Source organism: Ips typographus, linkage group LG2, assembly GCF_016097725.1.
Source record: "Ips typographus isolate SLU linkage group LG2, UJ_Ityp_2.0, whole genome shotgun sequence".
Lineage (NCBI taxonomy): Eukaryota > Metazoa > Arthropoda > Insecta > Coleoptera > Curculionidae > Ips > Ips typographus.
The window spans coordinates 5,140,846-5,164,995 of NC_138423.1; the positions used below are offsets into that span (position 1 = coordinate 5,140,846).

At 34.3% G+C, this 24,150-nt stretch overlaps 2 protein-coding genes across 2 annotated transcripts; one reads left to right on the forward strand and one right to left on the reverse strand.

Annotated features, from left to right (window-relative positions):
- Positions 1-10: 10 nt before the first annotated feature.
- On the reverse strand, positions 11-12,889 carry Mlh1 (DNA mismatch repair ATPase Mlh1). The gene is made up of 12 exons (XM_081973059.1): positions 12,473-12,889; positions 8,966-9,165; positions 8,722-8,912; positions 8,565-8,667; positions 8,377-8,510; positions 8,097-8,323; positions 7,961-8,047; positions 7,685-7,907; positions 3,923-4,157; positions 3,225-3,455; positions 2,961-3,166; positions 11-598 (listed from the first exon to the last, which is right to left on the reverse strand). The coding sequence occupies exons 1-12, from the start codon at positions 12,653-12,655 to the stop codon at positions 300-302; spliced, it is 2,319 nt and encodes a 772-aa protein (XP_081829185.1). The 5' UTR covers positions 12,656-12,889; the 3' UTR covers positions 11-299.
- A 123-nt stretch (positions 12,890-13,012) lies between these two features.
- On the forward strand, positions 13,013-22,538 carry AspRS-m (aspartyl-tRNA synthetase, mitochondrial). Its single transcript, XM_081973060.1, has 10 exons — positions 13,013-13,231; positions 13,281-13,580; positions 13,631-13,753; positions 13,811-14,053; positions 15,266-15,414; positions 15,470-15,677; positions 15,755-16,072; positions 19,299-19,514; positions 19,585-19,732; positions 22,301-22,538. Exons 1-10 carry the CDS (start codon positions 13,151-13,153, stop codon positions 22,492-22,494), a joined length of 1,980 nt encoding a protein of 659 aa, XP_081829186.1. The 5' UTR covers positions 13,013-13,150; the 3' UTR covers positions 22,495-22,538.
- The last annotated feature ends 1,612 nt before the right edge of the window (positions 22,539-24,150 follow it).

Genomic DNA, 24,150 nt, shown 5'->3' on the forward strand with positions numbered 1-24,150 from the left:
ACTGAAATAATGTATAGAATACTTCTAATATTTATAAAAAGTTATAAAGCACAAATTCTCTGAAACATGGTAAATATGACAAAATATTCGAAAATCATCGACTGCACAAATACTATAAACAATTTTAGTGTAAAAAGAATCTTACTTCCAACACTAAAAACTTAATGAAAAATATATAGAATAAGATTAAAAAGTTGAGTCACTTAAATGTACTTCCTTTATAAACTATTTACTTAATAAACTTACTTCCATAATGTCTTTCTTATTAAAACAATAACAAGATCTTACCACACCACAAGCTAACACCGTTCAAACACTCGATACAAATTAGGAAGATTGGCAATTTCCAGAACAGCACCGTTTTCGGCAAAATGTTTAGGAGGTATAAAAAACTCTTTAATAGCCGGATAAAGTACGTACTCCGTGATCCATTCCCACGATTTACCATTCTCATCCACGTTTTTGTTAACGTTCGAATAAAACATTGCCGTTTCTCTAGAAAAAGTCTCGAAACATTCTTTCTCGGTTTCCCAATTTACTTCGGTAGCCAAACGAATCAAGTAGAACGGTAGACTTGCTGGATCCGGTATATAATTATCTTTAATAAATAAAATATTGTTTATAATGTTGTTAGTACGGGGAAAAAAATCAATAATGCATATTAGCATGTTGCCAATTGATTTTGAATACAAGATTGTTTAATATCCTCTACAAATCGGTCTGAATCATGCATTATCACAAATTTAATTACTTCCCTATTTTTGAAAAATATATTTAAATGATATTCGTGATTTAAGTGGTCAACTTCCTAAATATGTAGTTCAACCAAAATTGCAAAAATATGTGACACACTGTTTCGTGACAAAAGTAATTGCAATTGCTAATTCATGTTACAGTTTTTTCAGTAGCTGAATTACTTTAAAGTTCAATTATTGCTTTCAGAGTAATTCTAATTCAACTACTTTATTTTAACTGAAAGGAAAACGGTTTATTTTTATTCTAATTAAGTTTCTCGTGCCTTAATTTTCATTATATTTATAAGTATCAATTATAGGAGAGGTGGGGACAAGACCTGTGAGTCCCTGAAAAAACAATTTCAACCTTCTGTATTTTTCACCCTTGACACAATTCAGCAAATCTAAAGAAAAAAATTGTGGCTAGTTTGTTTGAGACATTTTGTCCTTAAAGGGCTCAGAAGGGAGATATTTGCTTAGAAATGTTTAGTGATCACAAAGTACCTGAATGTCTACTTACAAAACTTAAATCCTCCGTAACTCAACCACATGGCAAAATTCAGGGAAATGTTTAAAGACAAAAATTGAAGGGAATTTAATTTTCTACAAAAACTTAAGAGAGACATTTTGCCCTCAAGGGCGTCAGAAGGGAGATATTTTCCGAAAACTAAAACAACATCTGTGAAACCCTGACAAACAATTTCAAGCTTGTGGATTTTCTTTTCCTTGACAGAATTCTGTAAAAATCAGAGAAAAATTGTAGTTAGTTTAATTCTCCACTAAAACCTTACAGAGACATTTTGTCTTTAAAGGCCTCAGAAGGGAAATATTTGCTTAGGAATGTTTAATGAGCGCAAAGTGTCTGAATGTCCACTTACGGAACCTCGATCCTCCGTAACTCAACCACATGGCAAAATTCAGGGAAATGCTAAAAGACAAAAATTGAAGGAAATTTAATTTTCTACAAAAACTTAAGAGAGACATTTTGCCCTCAAGGGCGTCAGAAGGTAGTTATTTCCCGAAGACTAAGACAACATCTGTGAAACCCTGACAGACAATTTCAAGCTTGTGGATTTTCTTTTCCTTGACAGAATTCTGCGAAAAATTGTAGTTAGTTTAATTCTCTACTAAAACCTTACAGAGACATTTTGTCTTTAAAGGCCTCAGAAGGGAGATATTTGCTTAGGAATGTTTAGTGAACGCAAAGTGTCTGAATGTCCACTTACGGAACCTCGATCCTCCGTAACTCAACCACATGGCAAAATTCAGGGAAATGTTAAAAGACAAAAATTGAAGGGAATTAAATTTTCTACAAAAACTTAAGAGAGACATTTTGCCCTCAAGGGCGTCAGAAGGGAGTTATTTCCCGAAGACTAAGACAACAACTGTGAAACCCTGACAAACAATTTCAAGCTTGTGGATTTTCTTTTCCTTGACAGAATTCTGCGAAAAATTGTAGTTAGTTTAATTCTCTACTAAAACCTTACAGAGACATTTTGTCTTTAAAGGCCTCAGAAGGGAGATATTTGCTTAGGAATGTTTAATGAGCGCAAAGTGTCTGAATGTCCACTTACGGAACCTCGATCCTCCGTAACTCAACCACATGGCAAAATTCAGGGAAATGTTAAAAGACAAAAATTGAAGGGAATTTAATTTTCTACAAAAACTTAAAAGAGACATTTTGCCCTCAAGGGCGTCAGAAGGGAGTTATTTCCCGAAGACTAAGACAACATCTGTGAAACCCTGACAGACAATTTCAAGCTTGTGGATTTTCTTTTCCTTGACAGAATTCTGCAAAAATCTGAGAAAAATTGTAGTTAGTTTAATTCTCTACTAAAACCTTACAGAGACATTTTGTCTTTAAAGGCCTCAGAAGGGGCATATTTGCTTAGAAATGTTTAGTGGGCGCAAAGTGTCTGAATGTCCACTTACGGAACCTCAATCCTCCGTAACTCAACCACATGGCAAAATTCAGGAAAATGTTAAAAGACAAAAATTGAAGGAAATTTAATTTTCTACGAAAACCTAAGCGAGACATTTTGTCCTCAAGCGCCTCAGAAGGAAGTTAATTCTGCTTTAATTAAAACCCTGTCTAAAATGAGGTGCTGTTTTATTGCGAAAGGTCTCAATAAAAATTTCCTCAGTTTTTGTCCCAAACAGGGCCAAATGTTCTGTTTTAGACAAAAAAAACCTGCAAAAGCATTAAAAAAGTTATAAACAACTTACCTAGTAAAATGGGTAAACTTTTTATCATTCCACTTTGATCAATTTCCAGGGAAAAATATTCATTCAACATAGAGCTTTTTTCCACTAAAATCTTTTTGATTTGAGCGGCTAACTCTTCTTTGGGACCGTCTTCCTCGGTCCATCCAGTTTCCGGCAGGTCCAATCCAAGCAAAGATAACTGCTCAATAGACATTGGATTATCAAACCTTAAATTGTTTTCCTGTTATAAAAATACTGAAAAACCTGTAACACCTATACTGGTACCTGTAACAATTGAAATTTTGGAAATTATACAAAATGCACTGATAAAATAGCTCTTCCAGAATAATCTTAGTGTTGCACAGCAATAGTTGTGTATTGTACTGTATGAGGGCCTGTTTGGGATTAATGGAACCCACGAAAACATGTTGGGCAAAAGTTTCGCGTAACGTCCGATGGCAGTTGTCCTCAACTGCTTGTCTTAACTGGAGGACACTAGTTAATTTTGTGTCTACTCTACAATTCAAATGTTTGTTAATACACTCTCATAGTGTTAGTTATTAATTAAATTATTAACTTATTAATAAGACTTTAAAAAACTACTAAAAATTGTACAGAGTGTCCAAATAAGAGTGCTTCTCGGTTTTTTTGACTGAAAGGTTAATCGTAAAGCTTCGGGAAAAAAAATAAAAAAGGTCCCAAAGAACGAGTACTAACAAAATTAATTCCAAAAAAGTGCAATCTCCAAAAATGCCAATACATACATACAATCAAAAAAATATCAAATGCAACCAACAGCATTGAATAGCGTCAAAAAGAAGATAACTAAATACTACATCGGACAGTAAACACCATTTTTCTAGCGTCTTCTATTTCAAGTTATTCACAAAAAAGCTACTTTTAATGATTAATGTTGGTCTTCCACCAGCGCAGAGCAATTTAAATATTTCTTCAAATATCGTTTAATCTGGTTAACAACTTACTTGGTAATTTTCTTAATCAAATGTTTGCTCAATGGTTTCTCACACTTTTTATCTTCCTGAGAAGCGAACAAAGTGTCCTTGCTCCTGCTTGTACTAGGTTTGGCAGCTTTTGCATCAGTTTTTGGACATTCTTGCGTCTTAAATATAGAATGAACTTTGTCTTCTTTGCTGCCAGCAACTGGTACTTCGTCGCTACTTTCATCAATCGCAATAGGGCTGTCTTGTTGACAAACACCTAAAGTTATTAGGTTTGCCTTAATATTGTCAGTTTTGACAAAAGTATTTTGATTTTTTTATTATTGCTTTATATGTGTTTTTAGTAAATTCCAGTCCAGAAACTATACTAAAATGGTTTTATGTCAGTGTTACTATTAATTAATCACAGCTACAGTTGACACATTTTTTAATTATCGTCAGATATCAAAAACAGCAACAGGGAACGGAATTCTCAAGAGAAGTGTTGATAGAATAGTAATACTCCCCAGAAGACCACTGGGGAGTATTATTACTAACCCCTCGACAATGTCCAGTAGTCATTCAGAAAGAACGCGGACAAATAAAGTGTCCAGTTGACATTCTGTAGGAGCCTGACACAAAATTCAGTATAAATTTAGAATATTAATTTAATTTTGGGACACTTGGACATAGAGGAATTGATCTACGACCACTGGGGAGTATTACTAACCCCTCTACAATGTCCAGTAGTCATTCAGAAAGAACGCGGACAAATAAAGTGTCCAGTGGATATTTTGTAGGACCCCAACACAAAATTCAGTATAAATTTAGAATATTAATTTAATTTTGGGACACTTGGACGGTGAGGCAGTGAACTACAAACACTGATGAGGAATATTACTAACCCCTCTACAATGTCCAGTAGTCATTCAGAACGAACGCGGACAAATAAAGCGTCCAATGGAGATTTTATAGGAAAACCACATGAAAATAAGTATAAATTTAGAATATTAATTTAATTTTGGGACACTTGGACAGTGAGGAATTGAACTACGACCACTGGGGAGTATTACTAACCCCTCTACAATGTCCAGTAGTCATTCAGAAAGAACGCGAACAAATAAAGTGTCCAGTGGACATTTTGTAGGAACACAACACAAAAATCAGCATAAATTTAGAATATTAATTTAACTTTGGGACACTTGAACAGTGAGGAATTGAACTACGACCACTGGGGAGTATTACTAACCCCTCCACAATGTCCAGTAGTCGTTCAGAAAGAACGCGGACAAATAAAGTGTCCAGTGGACATTTTGTAGGAGCCCAACACAAAAATCAGTATAAATTTAGAATATTAATTTAATTTTGGGGTACTTGGACATAGAGGAATTGATCTACGACCACTGGGGAGTATTATACTAACCCCTCCACAATGTCCAGTAGTCGTTCAGAAAGAACGCGGACAAATAAAGTGTCCAGTCGACATTTTGTAGGAACACAACACAAAAATCAGTATAAATTTAGAATATTAATTTAATTTTGGGACTCTTGGACGGTGAGGCATTGAACTACAAACACTGAGGAATATTACTAACCCCTCTACAATGTCCAGTAGTCATTCAGTATGAACGCAGACAAATAAAGCGTCCAAAGGACATTTTATAGGAAAACCACATGAAAATAAGTATAAATTTAGAATATTAATTTAATTTTGGGACACTTGGACATAGAGGAATTGAACTACGACCACTGGAGAGTATTACTAACCCCTCTACAATGTCCAGTAGTCATTGAGAAAGAACGCGAACAAATAAAGCGTCCAATGGACATTTTATAGGAAAACCACATGAAAATAAGTATAAATTTAGAATATTAATTTAATTTTGGGACACTTGAACAGTGAGGAATTGAACTACGACCACTGGGGAGTATTACTAACCCCTCTACAATGTCCAGTAGTCATTCAGAAAGAACGCGAACAAATAAAGTGTCCAGTGGACATTTTATAGGAACACAACATAAAAATCAGTATAAATTTAGAATATTAATTTAACTTTGGGACACTTGGACAGTGAGGAATTGAACTACGACCACTGGGGAGTATTACTAACCCCTCCACAATGTCCAGTAGTCGTTCAGAAAGAACGCGGACAAATAAAGTGTCCAGTCGACATTTTGTAGGAACACAACACAAAAATCAGTATAAATTTAGAATATTAATTTAATTTTGGGACACTTGGACGGTGAGGCAGTGAACGACAAACACTCAGGAATATTACTAACCCCTCTACAATGTCCAGTAGTCGTCCAGAATGAACGCGGACAAATAAAGTGTCCAGTGGACATTTTAGAGGAAAACCACATGAAAATAAGTATAAATTTAGAATATTAATTTAATTTTGGGACACTTGGACATAGAGGAATTGAACTACGACCACTGGAGAGTATTACTAACCCCTCTACAATGTCCAGTAGTCATTCAGAAAGAACGCGAACAAATAAAGCGTCCAATGGACATTTTATAGGAAAACCACATGAAAATAAGTATAAATTTAGAATATTAATTTAATTTTGGGACACTTGGACATAGAGGAATTGAACTACGACCACTGGAGAGTATTACTAACCCCTCTACAATGTCCAGTAGTCATTCAGAAAGAACGCGAACAAATAAAGCGTCCAATGGACATTTTATAGGAAAACCACATGAAAATAAGTATAAATTTAGAATATTAATTTAATTTTGGGACACTTGAACAGTGAGGAATTGAACTACGACCACTGGGGAGTATTACTAACCCCTCTACAATGTCCAGTAGTCATTCAGAAAGAACGCGAACAAATAAAGTGTCCAGTGGACATTTTATAGGAACACAACATAAAAATCAGTATAAGTTTAGAATATTAATTTAACTTTGGGACACTTGGACAGTGAGGAATTGAACTACGACCACTGGGGAGTATTACTAACCCCTCCACAATGTCCAGTAGTCGTTCAGAAAGAACGCGGACAAATAAAGTGTCCAGTGGACATTTTATAGGGACCCAACACAAAAATCAGTATAAATTTAGAATATTAATTTAATTTTGGGACACTTGGACAGTGAGGAATTGAACTACGACCACTGGGGAGTACTACTAACCCCTACACAATGTCCACTAGTCGTTCAGAATAAACGCGGACAAATGAAGTGTCCAGTCGACATTTTGTAGGAACACAACGCAAACATCAGCATAAATTTAGAATATTAATTTAATTTTGGGACACTTGAACAGTGAGGAGTTGAACTACGACCACTGGGGAGTATTACTAACCCCTACACAATGTCCACTAGTCGTTCAGAATAAACGCGGACAAATAAAGTGTCCAGTGGACATTTTGCAGGAACAACACAAAAATCAGTATAAATTTAGAATATTAATTTAATTTTGGGACACTTGGACGGTGAAGCAGTGAACTACAAACACTCAGGAATATTACTAACCCCTCTACAATGTCCAGTAGTCATTCAGAAAGAACGCGGACAAATAAAGTATCCAGTGGACATTCTGTAGGAGCCCAACACAAAATTCAGTATAAATTTAGAATATTAATTTAATTTTGGGACACTTGGACAGTGAGGAATTGAACTACGACCACTGGGGAGTATTACTAACCCCTCTACAATGTCCAGTACTCATTCAGAATGAACGGGGACAAATAAAGTGTCCAGTCGACATTTTGTAGGAACACAACACAAAAATTAGTATAAATTTAGAATATTAATTTAATTACAAAAATAATATAAACACCAGTTTTACACTCACCTTCATCCAGTCCATTAACAGTAGTTTTATTTAAACACCGATTTTCAAAACTTTCCTGATCTTGTAAAAACTGTTCATGGTGTTTACCATACTCTTCCTCAGTGAGAGACATATTAGCGTCGTTTTTCTTCACTTTATCGTTGTCATTAATAACTAGATCTTTATGAGAAAAGCTTATTTCAAAGAATTTGTCTAACTTTTGAATGTTTGTATCAGTACGGACCTGCAACAGTTACATTTTTAAAACCAACATTTCCAGACTGAAAAATTGCTAACCGTAAATTTGGGTTGTTCAGTTGGCTTTTTAATAGTGGTGTCCTTTAAAGTTTCCTTAGTTTCAAAATGTAAATTAGGTAGTTTGGACTAAAACACAGTATATAGTTAACACTAATTTTAATAAGTGATTAATTACCTGGGTGTAAAATGCCCTGGAACTGTTTGACCCCAATAATTTCTGTTCCAAACTGTTTGAAATTATTTCAACAATTTGACTCTCATTTAAAAAATGAACCTCGTGCTTTGTTGGGTGTATATTCACGTCAATGTTGTTGGGATCCAACTCCAAATCAAGATAAACAAAGGGATGGCTGTTTTTTGGTAAATAAGTTTGGTAGATAAGGTCTATGCTTTTTTTCAGGCCTTAAATTTCAGGTAAATTAGTAATTTTTAATTATTTTAACACTTTAACATACTTTGTGAATCCACTAGGCGATGATTGATAAACAATAAAAATTGAAATTTTTTGGTAGAGTAGTTTACATTTGTTATTAAACCCTTGCAAGAAAATTGTAGATTATCATCTTTGGTCTCAAATTCCAATAATTCTCTGTGAAAAAGCAATACTTACATATAAAAGCTATTTTCCACACAGACATATTACCTTGCAATAGAACTTCCATAAATTAATCTTATATTTTCAATGTGACTGGATTTGACGGGTGTCCGTAAGTCGTTGTTTTTTCCATGCTTTTTCAAGGCAAAACCTGATGAGACATAACAAAATTAAAAACAATCACAAAATACCGAATAAAACGTACCAACATGAGCGTTGTGTATGGCATACTTGCTCACTACATCAGAAATCTTCTGATACTCTTCCGCAGGCGACCGTAACGCATTCCTTCGCACATTCATATTATAAAACAAATCCTCAACTGTTATAATAGTGCCCTGGTTTCCAGCCACAGCCTTTGGTGGAGCTTTCAACTTGCTGTCGCAATATTCAGCTCTAAACCAATTTCGCTACTAAAAGTGGTTTTCAATCAAACACAAAAAACTTACTGATAAGCGCAAACGTCATTTCGAGTTTTTGATGTTACTGTCAAATGGGCCACGTGAGAAATACTGGCCAGGGCTTCACCACGAAATCCGTAAGTTGATATTTTGTGCAGGTCTTCGAACTCTTTAAGTTTTGAAGTTGTGAATCTTTCGCATACGATTTCAAAATCCTCCTTCCGAATGCCGGTACCATTGTCTTGGATCTATCATAAATCTATTTTATTATCACTAATAATAATTAGCAATAGTGTTTATGATTATAAAAAATTATGTACTGAACTCTCAAGAAAAAAATTGTTGTAGGAGATCATCAATAGATCTCTGATATACAGAGTTAACCCAGAAACTAAAATAAATTATTCTGTCAAGACTATTTTTGTGCCATTTTTGCCTGACCAATGCAGAATACAGTTTCATAATAATTGTGCATATCATTATAATTTTACTTGTGAAAAATGTAATTGAGAAAATTGAAATAGACAAACCTAATTCCTGCTCCAACCACTAGTGATGGGTGATTATGAATAATATAATTGAAATATTTGGATTATGGCAGAATGAGTGATCATTCGATTGTTTTAACTGAGCAATTAAATTATTAGGAAAAGTTTTATTAATTCACTGAATGTCCAAACTTAAGACCAGTGTTACCTAAATGATATAATTTTACCAAAAACATTTTAAACAAGATTTAACTGAAATTGAAATTTCCCACATTTTTTAGGTTTTTTGATTTGATTGAGCTTTAATTCCACTTTCTTATAGTTTGCAAATCCTTTAAGTATCCAGTTAAAATGCTATTATTGCGTCTACTCAAGGTGGATTTGCTGATTCAAATCAAACAAAATTTGAAAAACATGTTAGAATAAGTCACACCAGTTAATCATTCAACTCATGTGCTTTTGAGCACATTTTTTACTTTTACAGCTCCATAGACTAGGTATTTGACAGATTGCAGCATTTTGACATATGGAAGTAGCACCAAAGAAAACAGCTTCCCATCACATTTGTCAAACATCCTGCTCATGAACAGTTTTAACAGACTGTAGAGTTTTAAGACAGGTTTTGTCATTTTATAGCTTTATGGAAAAGATTTTCGCTAGTTTTCTAAGTTTGACAGAGATACAGGTCACCACTGCCAAATTTCTACTCATGGACCTATAAACAAGCATTTAATATGATTTACAACTGTATTAACTACAACCAATTCTTTTAAGCAGGTTTTGTAGTTTTATAGCTTTATGGAGTGGTGGAGATAGGGTTATGGAGCTTATGTGGAGTGGACAGTCACCATCACCATTGTGACAGATTTAAATATGCCCAAAATAGAGGTGTTACCTATCAAAATTTAACTTAGGAAGCTATAAATAGCTATTTATGTAACCAGTTACGAAAAGATCGATTTTGTGTAACGAATGAATTTTTGTAGGGCGAGCGCAGCGAGGTCCTACAATTTGAATGAGTTACACAATAAGACATTTTCGAAACGTGTTGCATACATAATTTTTTCTAATTTTGACCGAAAAGCGGTAAAAACCATCTTTTAAAGTGATTTAACACAAATATTCACTTTCATAGCACCTTGTATAAACAGTGACAACGACATGTTATGATGGATGTCGCCCATATGTTTCTACGGAAATGCATAAAACCAGGGAGTGATGAAATGAACTTTTCATAACTAGTTACATAAAGTGATACTTTATGTAACTAGTTACATAAAGTAAAACGTTTTGTCACTCTAATCAGTTTTGAAAAGTGTCACTTTATATGCCAAAATTAGAAAAATACATTTAACAGAGTTTAACACTAATTTAAATGTTTTTCAAGTCTAATAACTCTTTGGATCCAATTTTGCCAAGTGACAGTTTGTAACAAATTAACTAAATTCAGTCTGAAATATACATTTGTAGGTGACAGATTGAAATATATCCACAATAGACAGTTCTACGTCACAAATGCTAAAAAACCACTAATGAAACTGTAAAATTTTAATTATACAGTGTGACCCATTTAGAATGGAAACACCCCTATAAAATTTTAGGTTATTAACCGATTTCAATGATTTTTTTTTTGAAATAATTAGGAATGAAATGTCTATTACGGGAGAAAATTTTAAATATTTATTTCAGTTTTCAGGTCATATTACAATACTTTTTCTTGATAGAAAATGGAGAATTTTTATTAGCGATTTTTTTATTGAAAAAATTACTACGCCACTGGATCTATAGTGCTTTCAAATAGCTGTGACCAAAATTTCATGAAAATCCATTCATTAATAACAAAGTTATGACAAATTAAAATTCAAAAATCCTCTAAGCTAACGGTCACAAAAGAACACCCTGCATCAACTGTTGCCATAGAAATAGTGTTACTATTTACTTGTTTATTATTAATTATTAATTGATTAATTTCTAAAAATAAAAAAAAAAATAAAAAAAAAAAAATGTTGGTCACAGCTATTTGAAAGCACTATAGATCCAGTGGCGTAGTAACTTTTTCAATAAAAAAATCGCTAATAAAAATTCTCCATTTTCTATCAAGAAAAAGTATCGTAATATGACCTGACAACTGAAATAAATATTTAAAATTTTCTCCTGTAATAGACATTTCATTCCTAATTATTTCAAAAAAAAATCATTGAAATCGGTTAATAACCTAAAATTTTATAGGGGTGTTTCCATTCTAAATGGGTCACACTGTAGATGTTAACTTGTTTTACACTGATTCTATTACTTTTAGTTTTGAACTTTTACAGCTTCATGGAGAATTATTGAAGAAGTAATTGACAGTTTACAACTCGGTTTACAAGTTTATGCCAGATTAATAAACAGATATTGAGAAATGGAGTGTTGTATTAGTATTTATTCAGGTTTAAAAAAAAGTATTCAATAACCATTGGATTAATTATTCCTTATTGGAATTGTATTAGGCAAAAATTTGGATCATGTATTATCTTTTTGAATACAAATTTAAGTTCCTAATTTAGTAAATATAATATTTGTTACTCTTATTTTCATTTTTCTATTGCTTCATCTATAATTCAATTTTAGGTTTAAAACAAGTATTCTTTCAAATCATTCAATTATGAATAATACCCAGCAATTTGCACCCTGATTTGTGACTTATAATTGATCTATCAAATGATCAATCAATTATGAAAATGTATGCCAACACTACCACCAACTGGATAACCTCATGGATAACAAGACGAAAAAAAGGAAGTCCTTAAATTCCTAAATGGTGTTACTTAGTAATATCCAGATACACTGTAGCAACTTTTAAACACATTGTAGGTAACTGCTTTGAGGTGAGGATATAGGGCAGGAACACAGAGTGATTATGTTTACATAATCAGAGTAGACTACAGAGAGTACTACATTGGATACAACAGATAATTTACTTCAGTTTTCTTTAGAAGACACCTGCCAAAAACTGTATAAGTACATTTTAGATTGTACCCAAACTAAAATGATGTATAAATGATTGTATAACTAAAAGACAGCTTACCTGCAATAACTTGAGACCACCATTCTTAACTGAAACTTGAATATTTGTGGCTTTGGCATCCAAACTATTCTCAATAAGCTCTTTCAAGGCATTTGCTGGTCTTTGGATAACCTCGCCGGCAGCTATCCTGTTTACCACTGCCTGTTCTAATTTTTTAATAGGTTTTGGGTCCAACGTACTCATTTTTTTTATTCTAAATTACTTAAAAATTCATAAAAACCTTTGGAAAACCCTAATTTCTCATTGTTTATGTGTGATTTCGCCGCCAAGGTTTTTGAATCTGACAACTAATCTAACATAACCTCACTTAAATTAAACTTAACCTAACCTAGCTTTAGGGTAGGAATGTGCGCTAGCTTCGACAGCTGGATATTGCTGAATTTTTATTTTACAGGCAACTGATACTTTAAAATCCCTTTAACTGTTTTATCTTTAATGGAGAATTATCCACCGAATTAATTGTATTTTTTTATTTGTTATTTTGGCCTAAAATGTTTATTTAAAATATTAGAAAAACATGGAAAACAAGTTCTGACAGATGACAAAATTTGAGGTTAGGTAAAAAAAGTAAAAATTTTGTTTACATCCTTAATATTTTGAAAAATAAGTAAACTCAACTTTTTTAATTAGTTTTACGGCAGATTTCAACTCAACTTGTACAGAGCATCAATTAGAACAATGAGTGTTATGTTTATCAGACATATTTTTAGTAAAAAGTGTGGTCAGGTGTTTCTTAACTTTTTAAAACTCAGGAGTCATGTATGTTGTTTCTTGTAGCTTAGCATGTTTTATGTTGCCTTTTTTATAGTTGCGCCGCAAGGAATTTGATTACCACATTCTCCGATCATTATCTACATCTACATCTACACCCCAAAAGTCAGTATATGTGGTAGATGATGATACTGAAAGTAACAGTACTGGCAGGAGTGGAAATCACTCACCCAGTGTGAATAAATACACAAATAGATCTCACACTTGTGGTGAACTGAACATAAACCATGAAGGTCAAAAAGTCACACTTTGTGGATGGCTTGAGTTTCAAAGAATGAACAAATTTATAGTTTTAAGGGATAGTTATGGTGAAACCCAGTTAGTGATTACTGATACGGTAAAAACTGTTGTATGCTTCTTGGCTACTACTGCTTCTTGGTTTTTCAGAATAAACAAGTTCAAAGTAGTCTTGATAAAATCCCTTATGAGAGTATTATTCAGATTAAAGGCACTGTAAGGGCACGCCCCAAAGATATGATCAATAGCAAGCAAAAAACTGGAGAAATTGAAGTAAAATTTTACAGCACTTGATTAACAATTTGTTGATGACTATCTGTAAATTTGCAGGTGGTAGTAGATGATTTTCGAGTAGTAAATAAAGCAAAAGATGTGCTACCATTTAATATAAGGGAATTTCAAAAAGCCAAAGAGGCTCTGAGAATGCAGTACAGATATTTGGACATTAGGTTTCCACAGATGCAAAGGAACTTAAGAGTGAGATCAAAACTGTTTATGAAGCTAAGAGAGTTTTTGATTGATAATCATTTTGTTGATGTGGAAACTCCCACATTGTTTAAAGCTACACCTGGGGTAAGTGATATTTAGATTTCAACACTTTGTAAATGCATGGAAAAAGGATCTTATAGTTATTCTGGGTGTAGTGAAACTTGAGCCTTAATGTCTATAAAAAACAAACAATATTACTTACTATATTATGCAAAAAGTTTTTCTGTTGTCTTGTGTGTTAGATTTTTTTTTTCAAATTCTACTTATTGTAGGACAATTAATGTGCCATTTAAACTGCTAACAAATTATAACACAGTTGTAAACATTAAATAACAGTTTTGCTAGTTTATTAGAATGATAATTTTAACATCACTTTAGTCACAAAAAAATCCAGGACTCTATTTTGAAACTAGAAGAGAATTGGCAATATTGGGCACACTTTTATCCCATTTTAAGACAGCAATTCAATCATGTACTCACTGCAATCAATAAATCAATATTGGAGAAAATCACTTAAAATATATTATCTAAGGCTGCTTAAATAGAGTAGCCTTTAGATGCTTAACCACTTTGAGAGCAAATAATCAACATAGTATAATGTTTCTAAGAGAAAGGTTATCATTTTGAAAACCTCACTTTTTTGGAGGTTTTTTTAAAGTCTAATGTTAAGTGTAAGTTAGATTAACCTTGGCTTTTGAAAAACACCAAATTTTAGCACAAATGAAACTTTTTCCTGTTCTACTATACTGATTGCCGCAATATTGGATGTAAACCTGTCAAGGTGGTTGTTTTTACTAATTTTGGCATGAAGAATACGAATCCGGTGTCCGTTTTGCTGTAATTGTCATCATTTGGTCACTAACCTTGAAATTAGGGACTGTTTGGCAGTTTTCCAAACATGGTAAACCCTTGAAAAATTACATGTTTAGAAATGACACTTTACGTCGCATTTTCTAGTGATAATTTAAACTAATTAAGACAGTTCAAGACGATTTTTAAAAAACATTTTCCAAAAAAAAATTCTTTGGTTTATACTGAGGGGTAGAAGGCCGATACTGTTTTGTAGGTACACCAAAATGCCTTTTTGCATACAAAATAGTTACCTTGAAATGCCTTTAAAATACCTCACCTTAAAACTGCCTAAAATGCCTCAAACTGCTTTGAAATACATCAAAATACTTTTAAATTATTTAAACTGCCTCAGGATACCTTCAAATGTTTACCTATACATTTGTGAAAAAAAATGTTTGAAATTTGCTGGATATTTTGCTTAAAAACTGTACTTTAAATCTGTAGGGAGCTCAAGAGTTTATAGTTCCCACAAGAATACCTGGTAAATTTTATTCCCTGGTTCAAAGTCCCCAACAATTTAAACAAATGCTCATGGCAGGAGCAGTTGATAGATATTTCCAAATTGCCAAATGTTATCGTGATGAAGGAGGCAGGTAATAAATTCTGCTAGTAATTTGCAAGTAACTAAAAATAAATCTTTATATCTAGGTCTGATAGACAGCCAGAATTCACTCAACTAGATATTGAGCTGTCTTTTACCAGTGTAGAAGAAATTTTACGTTTAATAGAGGAATTACTTTTCTACTCCCTGCCGGAATTTTTTGGTGAAATATCACCGAAATTTACCAAAATGTCTTACGAGGAAGCATTAGAAAATTACGGTAGTGACAAACCCGACATTTCATTTGATTATAAGGTAATAAGTTTAGCTAAACATGGTTTTTAAATAAATAAAATATGAAATGCAAACACTACATTTCAGGATTATTTCAGCTGCGCAATTGCACCGAAATTGTCAGAAATAACCGGCAGTTACTTAGTCAAAGCGACTCGGGTTGTTATTTACTGATTTTCGATCGCGATAGTCTAAAAGGCAATTGCATTTTGACTAAATCTGTCAAAGAGAAAATGCAGAAAGTTGCCGCCCAGTATCCTCACGCTAAGCTGATTCAAAGTACAGTACGAACGAAAGACTGGGTCGATAAAATGTCTAAGGTTTTCTCCGAGGAGGAAGCCATAAACATATTGAAAGCGTTTAATATCGGAGACGAGAGCGTTTTGTTTATTGCGTCAGGACCTCGAGATCACGCGGTGAGTATTAACTGTTTGTCCTTTTTTTTAAATTTTGTTAACTTGATTAATTATATATGCAAAGTTTGTTTCTATTTCTGAATTTACCAACAATTGAAGTTTGAACGCAAACGAAGCGCGCCAATACGACGAATCGAAGTGCTGTGTGACGTCACGAGGCACGTTTCATTCATTGCTTGTTTCTCAATTATTATTGAGGGAAAAATGGTTTGTCAATACTAAGTGACGACAATTTTTTTTGGGGGGTCACTTGTAGGGTCCTGACAATTTTTAGGAGGTTTTTAATACTATTAAGCCTCTCGCCATTGTAAACGGGTTTTTCTAAGGGTCAGGACATTTGTAGAGGCTTCCGGCTATTTTTAACGTTTTTTTGAAGGTTTAAGACACTGGTAAAGTTTTCTAACGATTTTAGAAGGTTTTTGATACTATTTATAGGCCTCCGGCCATTGTAAACGATTTTTCTAAGAGTCGGAACATTTGTACAGGCTTTCGGCTATTTTTAACGTTTTTCCGAAGGTTTAGGACACTTGTATAGTCTTCTGACTATTTTAGGAGATTTTCGATAGTATTTAGAGCCTTCTGGCCATTATAAATAATTTTTCTAAGGTTTAGAACACTTGTAGAGTCCTCTTAATAATTTTAGGACGTTTTCAATACTATTTAGAAGCCTCTGGCCATTGCAAACGGTTTTTTCTAAGGGTCAGGACATTTGTAGAGGCTTCCGGCTATTTTTAACGTTTTTTTTGAAGGTTCAGGACACTTGTAGAGTCTTCTGACAATTCCAGGACGTTTTCAATAGTATTTAGAGGCTTCTTCTCACTTTAGACAATTTTTCTAAGCTTTATGATATAGTAGAGTCTTTTGACAATTTTTAGGACGTTTAAATACTCTTTAGAAGCCCTTGGCTATTATAAACGATTTTTCTAAGGGTCAGGACACTTATAGAGCCTTCTGAAAATGTTTAGGAGGGTTTCAATACTGTTTAGAAGCCTCTGGCCATTATAAACGGGTTTTTCTAAGGGTCAGGACATTTGTAGAGGCTTCCAGCTATTTTTAACGTTTTTTTGAAGGTTTAGGACGCTGGTAAAGTTTTCTAACAATTTTAGAAGGTTTTTGATACTATTTATAGGACTCCGGCCATTGTAAACGATTTTTCTAAGAGTCGGAACATTGGTACAGGCTTTCGGCTATTTTTAACGTTTTCCGAAGGTTTAGGACACTTGTATAGTCTTCTGACTATTTTAGGAGATTTTCGATAGTATTTAGAGCCTTCTGGCCATTGTAAATAATTTTTCGAAGGTTTAGAACACTTGTAGAGTTCTCTGAATAATTTTAGGACGTTTTCAATACTATTTAGAAGCTTATGGCCATTATAAACGGGTTTTTCTAAGGGTCAGGACATTTGTAGAGGCTTCCAGCTATTTTTAACGTTTTTTTGAAGGTTTAGGACGCTGGTAAAGTTTTCTAACAATTTTAGAAGGTTTTTGATACTATTTATAGGACTCCGGCCATTGTAAACGATTTTTCTAAGAGTCGGAACATTGGTACAGGCTTTCGGCTATTTTTAACGTTTTTCCGAAGGTTTAGGACACTTGTATAGTCTTTTGACTATTTTAGGAGATTTTCGATAGTATTTAGAGCCTTCTGGCCATTATAAATAATTTTTCTAAGGTTTAGAACACTTGTAGAGTCCTCTGAATAATTTTAGGACGTTTTCAATACTATTTAGAAGCCTCTCGCCATTGTAAACGGGTTTTTCTAAGGGTCAGGACATTTGTAGAGGCTTCCGGCTATTTTTAAAGTTTTTTTGAAGGTTTAGAACACTTGTAGAGTCTTCTGACAATTCCAGGACGTTTTCAATAGTATTTAGAGGCTTCTTCTCACTTTAGACAATTTTTCTAAGCTTTATGATATAGTAGAGTCTTTTGACAATTTTTAGGACGTTTAAATACTCTTTAGAAGCCCTTGGCTATTATAAACGATTTTTCTAAGGGTCAGGACACTTATAGAGCCTTCTGACAATTTTTAGGACGTTTTCAATACTATTTAGAAGCCTCTGGCCATGATAAACGGTTTTTTTTATAAGGGTCAGGACATTTGTAGAGGCATCCGGCTATTTTTAACGTTTTTTTCGAAAGTTTAGGACACTTGTATAGTTTTTTGACTATTTTAGGAGACTTTCGATAGTATCTAGAGCCCTTTCGCCATTGTAAACGATTTTTTCTAAAGGTCAGAACATTTGTAGAGACTTCCGGCTATTTTTAACGTTTTTTCGAAGGTTTAGGACACTTGTAGAGTCTTCTGACTATTTTAGGCGATTTTCGATACCATTTATAGGCTTCTGGCCATTGTAAACGGTTTTTTCTAAGAGTCAGGACATTTGTAGAGGCTTTCGGCTATTTTTAACGTGTTTTCGAAACTTTAGGACACTTCTATAGTCTTCTGACTATTTTAGGAGATTTTCGATAGTATTTAGAGCCCTCTAGCCATTATAAACAATTTTTCTAAGATTTAGGACACTTGTAGAGCCCTTTGAATAATTTTAGGACCTTTTCAATACTATTTAGAAGTCTCTGGCCATGATAAACGGTTTTTTATAAGTGTCAGGACATTTGTAGAGGCATCCGGCTATTTTTAACGTTTTTTCGAAAGTTTAGGACACTTCTATAGTCTTCTGACTATTTTAGGCGATTTTCGATACTATTTATAGGCTTCTGGCCATTGTAAACGATTTTTCTAAGGGTCAGGACATTTGTAGAGGTATTCGGTTATTTTTAACGTTTTTTCGAAAGTTTAGGACACCTATACAGCCTTCTGACTATTTTAGCAGATTTTCGATAGTTTTTAGAGCCCTCTGGCCATTATAAACGAGGTTTACGACACTTGTAGAGTCCTCTGAATATTTTTAGGACGTTTTCAATACTACTTAGAAGCCTCTGGCCATTGTAAACGGTTTTTTCTAAGGGTCAGGACATTTGTAGAGACATCCCTCTATTTTTAACGTTTTTCCGAAGGATTTCGATACTATTTAGAAGCCTCTGGCAATTATAATTTGGTGCAAACTCCCTAATGAATAGTTCTAATAAATTGCAACATCGTTGTCTTGGAGGCTTAATGACAGTAAAACTTTCTTTCTAATTATCATCCATCTGTACAGTACCTACTCTTAAGTTGAAACAAAATACTGAATAACTGTCGTACTGATCCAGTTTTGTGTTAATTTTAGAGGAACTTATTAGGTAGAATTCGCCTTGAATACGTGCAAATGTTGGAAGAAAAGTTCCAAATAGCGATACGAAAGAATGGTCTCCACTTTTTGTGGATCCTAGACTTTCCACTGTTTGAGTTGAATAACGAATCCGGAATGCTGCAGTCTGCGCATCATCCTTTTACGGCTCCTCACCCTGACGATTTAAGTTTATTGGATGAAAATCCATTAAAGGTAACTCATGTTGTTTGTAAAAATAATTTTAATAATTTTTAACTACGGAACGTTTCGTATTTTTTTATAGGTTAGAGCCCAAGCTTATGATTTGGTACTTAATGGGAGTGAGGTGGGGGGAGGGTCAGTCCGTATCCATAATCCTGTTCTTCAGGAAAGAGTGTTACAATTGCTGGACATTAAAAAGGATACCCTTCAACATATTATTGATATGTTAGGTAAGTCAGTAGTTTTTATGTGGTTCATTTATTCCAGTAAACTTATTGTTTCTATTATTAACGAAATTTGCGAACAATTTAAAGAATTTGCTGTTTGTGATAAACTTGCAAATAATAAAACACCGAGTTCTAATGAATGAATTTGCTGTTATGTAGATGGGAACTGTCTTATTATGGTCGGAGAAAATAGTCATTTAAAGCCGAGGGGTAAACCGCTGAGTAAAATTTTGTACACTAATTTCTTGTAATGCCCAGTAATTCCTAATAATTAACCTAACCTAACCTAGCCTAACAATACCCACTAACTTCCTGAATTATCACAACTGGAAAGTCTAAAAAAATAATTAAACTAAAATTTTTAATTAAAAAAAGTAAAAATAAGAAAATATGCTTGCAACGATTTAACCGGAAGTAGATGTCAACTGCTGCTTATTTTAAATGGGACACCCTGTATATTTGTTCATTTTTGTATACTACATCAAATTCTAGACATATTTCGTGTATTAATGTCATATACCTATTTATATCTGTTTCTGAGATATTTAACATTTTATGTGAAATTTTATATTTTCGTTTTTTAATATATCAGGAAAGGTCTTTTTCTTGGTTTTTGTGTTTTGTCATGTTAGACAAGGTTTGTTCTAGGAACGGGTGCAGAAAAACGTCAAAATATATAATACAGTGTGGTCAAAAAATCAGTTGTAAAAAAAGACAGAAAGTCTAGTTTTTCAAACGGAACACATTCTTATAAGTCTGATTCTCTGTTCAAAATTAAAGAAGTTTGTATTACGCCACTTTTTAACATGATACTTTGAACCACCTGTAACTGTCAAAATAACCGAATTAATAAAGGTTAAAGTAGTAATTGTCAAATTTAGACAAAACTGTCTTTATTGTCACACACAACACTTTGTATAGACTGTTATATGTCAATGGATAGAAAATAAAATAGGTTTTCAAAAAATATGGCCGCCTGTGTTGATAGGTTGCTTCGTTTGGCCGCCAGAGGGCTCCAAAGCTAATGTTTTCCTTGACTGTTACCGCTCTAATATCTTTAAAGGATTTTTTTTTAAATCGGGCTGATACGGCCCAGATATTTGGCACAAACCTAGCACAATGATTGCCAAATCTAGATTAGTAGCAAAACTGTAGAAATACAATCATTAAGGTCGATTTTTGCTTGCACTAACTGGCCAACTTAACGCGCAAAACCCATTAGGATAGTGGCGGTGTTTCAGGCAAATTTGAGTCTTACGAAAATTGTCATTTGCAAAAATAGTTTTTGAAAAAATGTCCAAGCATTACGTCGTGATAGATCTAGTAAGTTACGTGACCGTGTTTTCCTAATTTTCTATAGTCAAATTAGCCTTTAACCAGTCAAAAAATGTTTGTGGTGCATCCTGTCACTAAACCGTAAATAATACACGTGTATTTGTAGCACTTTGTATATACTTTTATTTGTCGATGGACAGCCAATGAAATGAGCCTCCCATTGACGTATAAAAATCGATTGGTTAGCCGTTTGCCCGCTAGAGGGCGTCAACGTTGACCAATTTTTTTGGGGTATCTTTTTATTTAATTCTCAAAAACTCGCTTAATTGCCAGCCAATGAAATGAGCTTTCTAAAAATATCCCTATTTGGGTTGACTGGTTAGACGGTTTGGCCACTAGAGGGCGTCAAATTTGACCAATTTCTTTGGTGCATCCTTTTGTTTAATCCTCAAAAACTCCCTTAATTGCACTACTTTTGGTAAAGTTTTTTACGTCAATGGATTGTCAATGAAATGAGATTTCTAAAAATACCCCAACTGGGGTTAATAGGTTGGACCGGTTGGCCACTAGAGGGCGTCAAAGTTGACTCATTTTTTCATGAAATTTTTGGTGCATTTTTTTGTTCATTCGTTAATAACTAGCTTATTTGCTACACTTTGTATAAGCCTTTATATGTCAATGGATAGCTAATGAAATGAGCTTTTCATTGACGTACAAAAGTTGTTTGATTAGTTGTACGGTTTCGCCGCTAGAGACAGTCAAAATTTTTGGAAAGTAAAATTACAAAATTCATAATTCTTTCTTGTTTTCCAACGGATTTCATTAAAATTATCATCTTATAAGTATTTTATTTATGTTTATATTGTAGATGTATTTTATAGTATAATTTAGACCTTTTTAATTTTATTAATAATATTAATTTAATGCCCAGTAATGCCCACTAATTCCTACAGTTTGTATACCATAATGCCCCAGTGGTTTACCCTTTTCAATTTCTGACTTTAAAATAAAAAAAAAAATTAAAATAAATTAGCCACGCAGTGCAGGGTGTGTGGAAACAAAGACATACAATAATATAATATTTCATATAAACATAAAATTATATGAAATCAAGTGAATCGCAGATATAATAAGTATAGACAAAAGCAGACTATAGGTAGTGGGAAAAAAATTTATATACTCGTACAGTACCCAAAATAGTAGTAATTTCGAGTACATTTTTTCAAAATCTTTCAAAAAAAACGCCTTTATTATCAATAAATTTGGGTGTAGTTATTGCTGATTTGTTACTTAAAGGTTCCGGTTGTCCACCCCATGGAGGAATCGCATTAGGGTTGGACCGGTTACTTTCAGTTTTACTAAAAACAACCAGTATTCGGGATGTAATCGCTTTTCCTAAATCGTTTGAAGGAAAAGATCCGGTAAGTCAAGCACCGTCGGAAGTGTCTAAGGAAACTTTAAGTCTCTACCATATTAAAACCACGCAATAGTTAAGTTTTACATGACAATATATTTCTTCAAGTGTTATAGTAAATAGCGTTTTATTTGTTTTGGTAATTGGGTGTAAACTCGTCCTTATAGTTAAATTAGAAATAGAAATAATACATTTTAATCTATCAATTAAATAGTAATTTGTTTATATCTCAATAATTTTTAATTATCCATTTAACAGCCTGTATCTCCAAAATGTTTCAGTTTCAGAAGAATTTAATAAACAAAAAAGGTTTTGAAAGGCCCTTTCTTCCAGAATCAGAACAGTCATTCATTGTGCCTCAAAAGTGCTTTCTTCACAGATATACAAGGTAAAGCAAATTTCTTGAATTTTACCGCAGTGCATTTGATAGCTGTGATAATTTTAAAACATTCTTTCTTATGTCATTTCATGGGCTTGGTTGATATCTCGGGACATGTTTAGGGGTTTTTCAATTTTTGGGCTACAAAAGGAATTACGAGGTGTTTTTGAGAAAGACGCAATTTTTTATAGAATACGTACGTACAACAGAAATGTGAGAGAGAAAAGCCACATTCCGTATCCTATGACAGACCCAGAATGTGCTTGTGTCTTCCCATCTGACAGTGACCCGTGAGAAGTCCTGTCACACAACTGAGGTCCTTTCTGAATAATTCCATCAGTGACTTCGACTTGTTTCTTGGAAAGAAGCCCATGAGACATCGCGACTGCCGCATGCCTCTGGCCTCCTCCCAAGCAATATCGGATCTCTGCCAGAAGATACGCCAGAAGATACGGTCCACAATGGCGGATCCGACCGCGCCGGCTAGTCCTACAATAGGTTCGGGCCCTACGGGTTTCTCTTTGGAGCCACGAAGGGCCAACCTGTCCGCCTGAGTGCCCTGAAACCCAAGTTAGACGTACCTTGACCATCCGCGTGAGCGACAAGAGTGTTTTCTTACACTCAGACGTCGTTGAATCAGCTTTTAAGGCAGCCCTTGCTGCCTTACTGTCCGTACAGATAAATACATCCTTCCTGCGTAGCGGTGAGTTTAAAATGAACTCCCGCATCGGATGATCGCGAAGATCTCGGCTTGGAAGATGGTACAGTGGCAGCCTAGAGGGAAGCTAGCCTCGTCCCCGAAGTCGCACCATACACACCTGCCCCTGTCCCCGTCACGGTTTTGGATCCATCTGTAAACCAGACGTCTCCATGCGACGGGAGGATAGAGTTTCGAGAGAGAATTCCCAGTTCTCCTTTGGTACTACAAACTTTAGAGGTCCGCTGGACAGAAGCGTCGGAGGCACGCGATCTTACTTCATCAACAGTTCTGGGTACTCCCGAGATGACCCCACGATTCAGCTGAGTCTGTAATCAGCACATTGAGACCTGCCAGTCTGTGGGCTGCCCTGGCCGCTGCACCTTTTTGTATAAAAAGGTGCAGCGGCTCGAGCCCACATAGCCGCTCCAGTGCCTTTGTTGGTGCAGTTTTCATTGCACCTGTAATACAGACGCAGACAAGTCTTTGAACCCTGTCCAACAAAGCTCGTGACTTGGCTGTATCCATAGCTCCGGACCAAACAATCGCTCCGTATGTTATCATCGGGCGAACAACAGCTATCAAAGGTTGGGCCTGGCGAGATAAATCCAGATATCTCAAAAATGGCTGCCCAAATCAACTCTTACCACGTATAT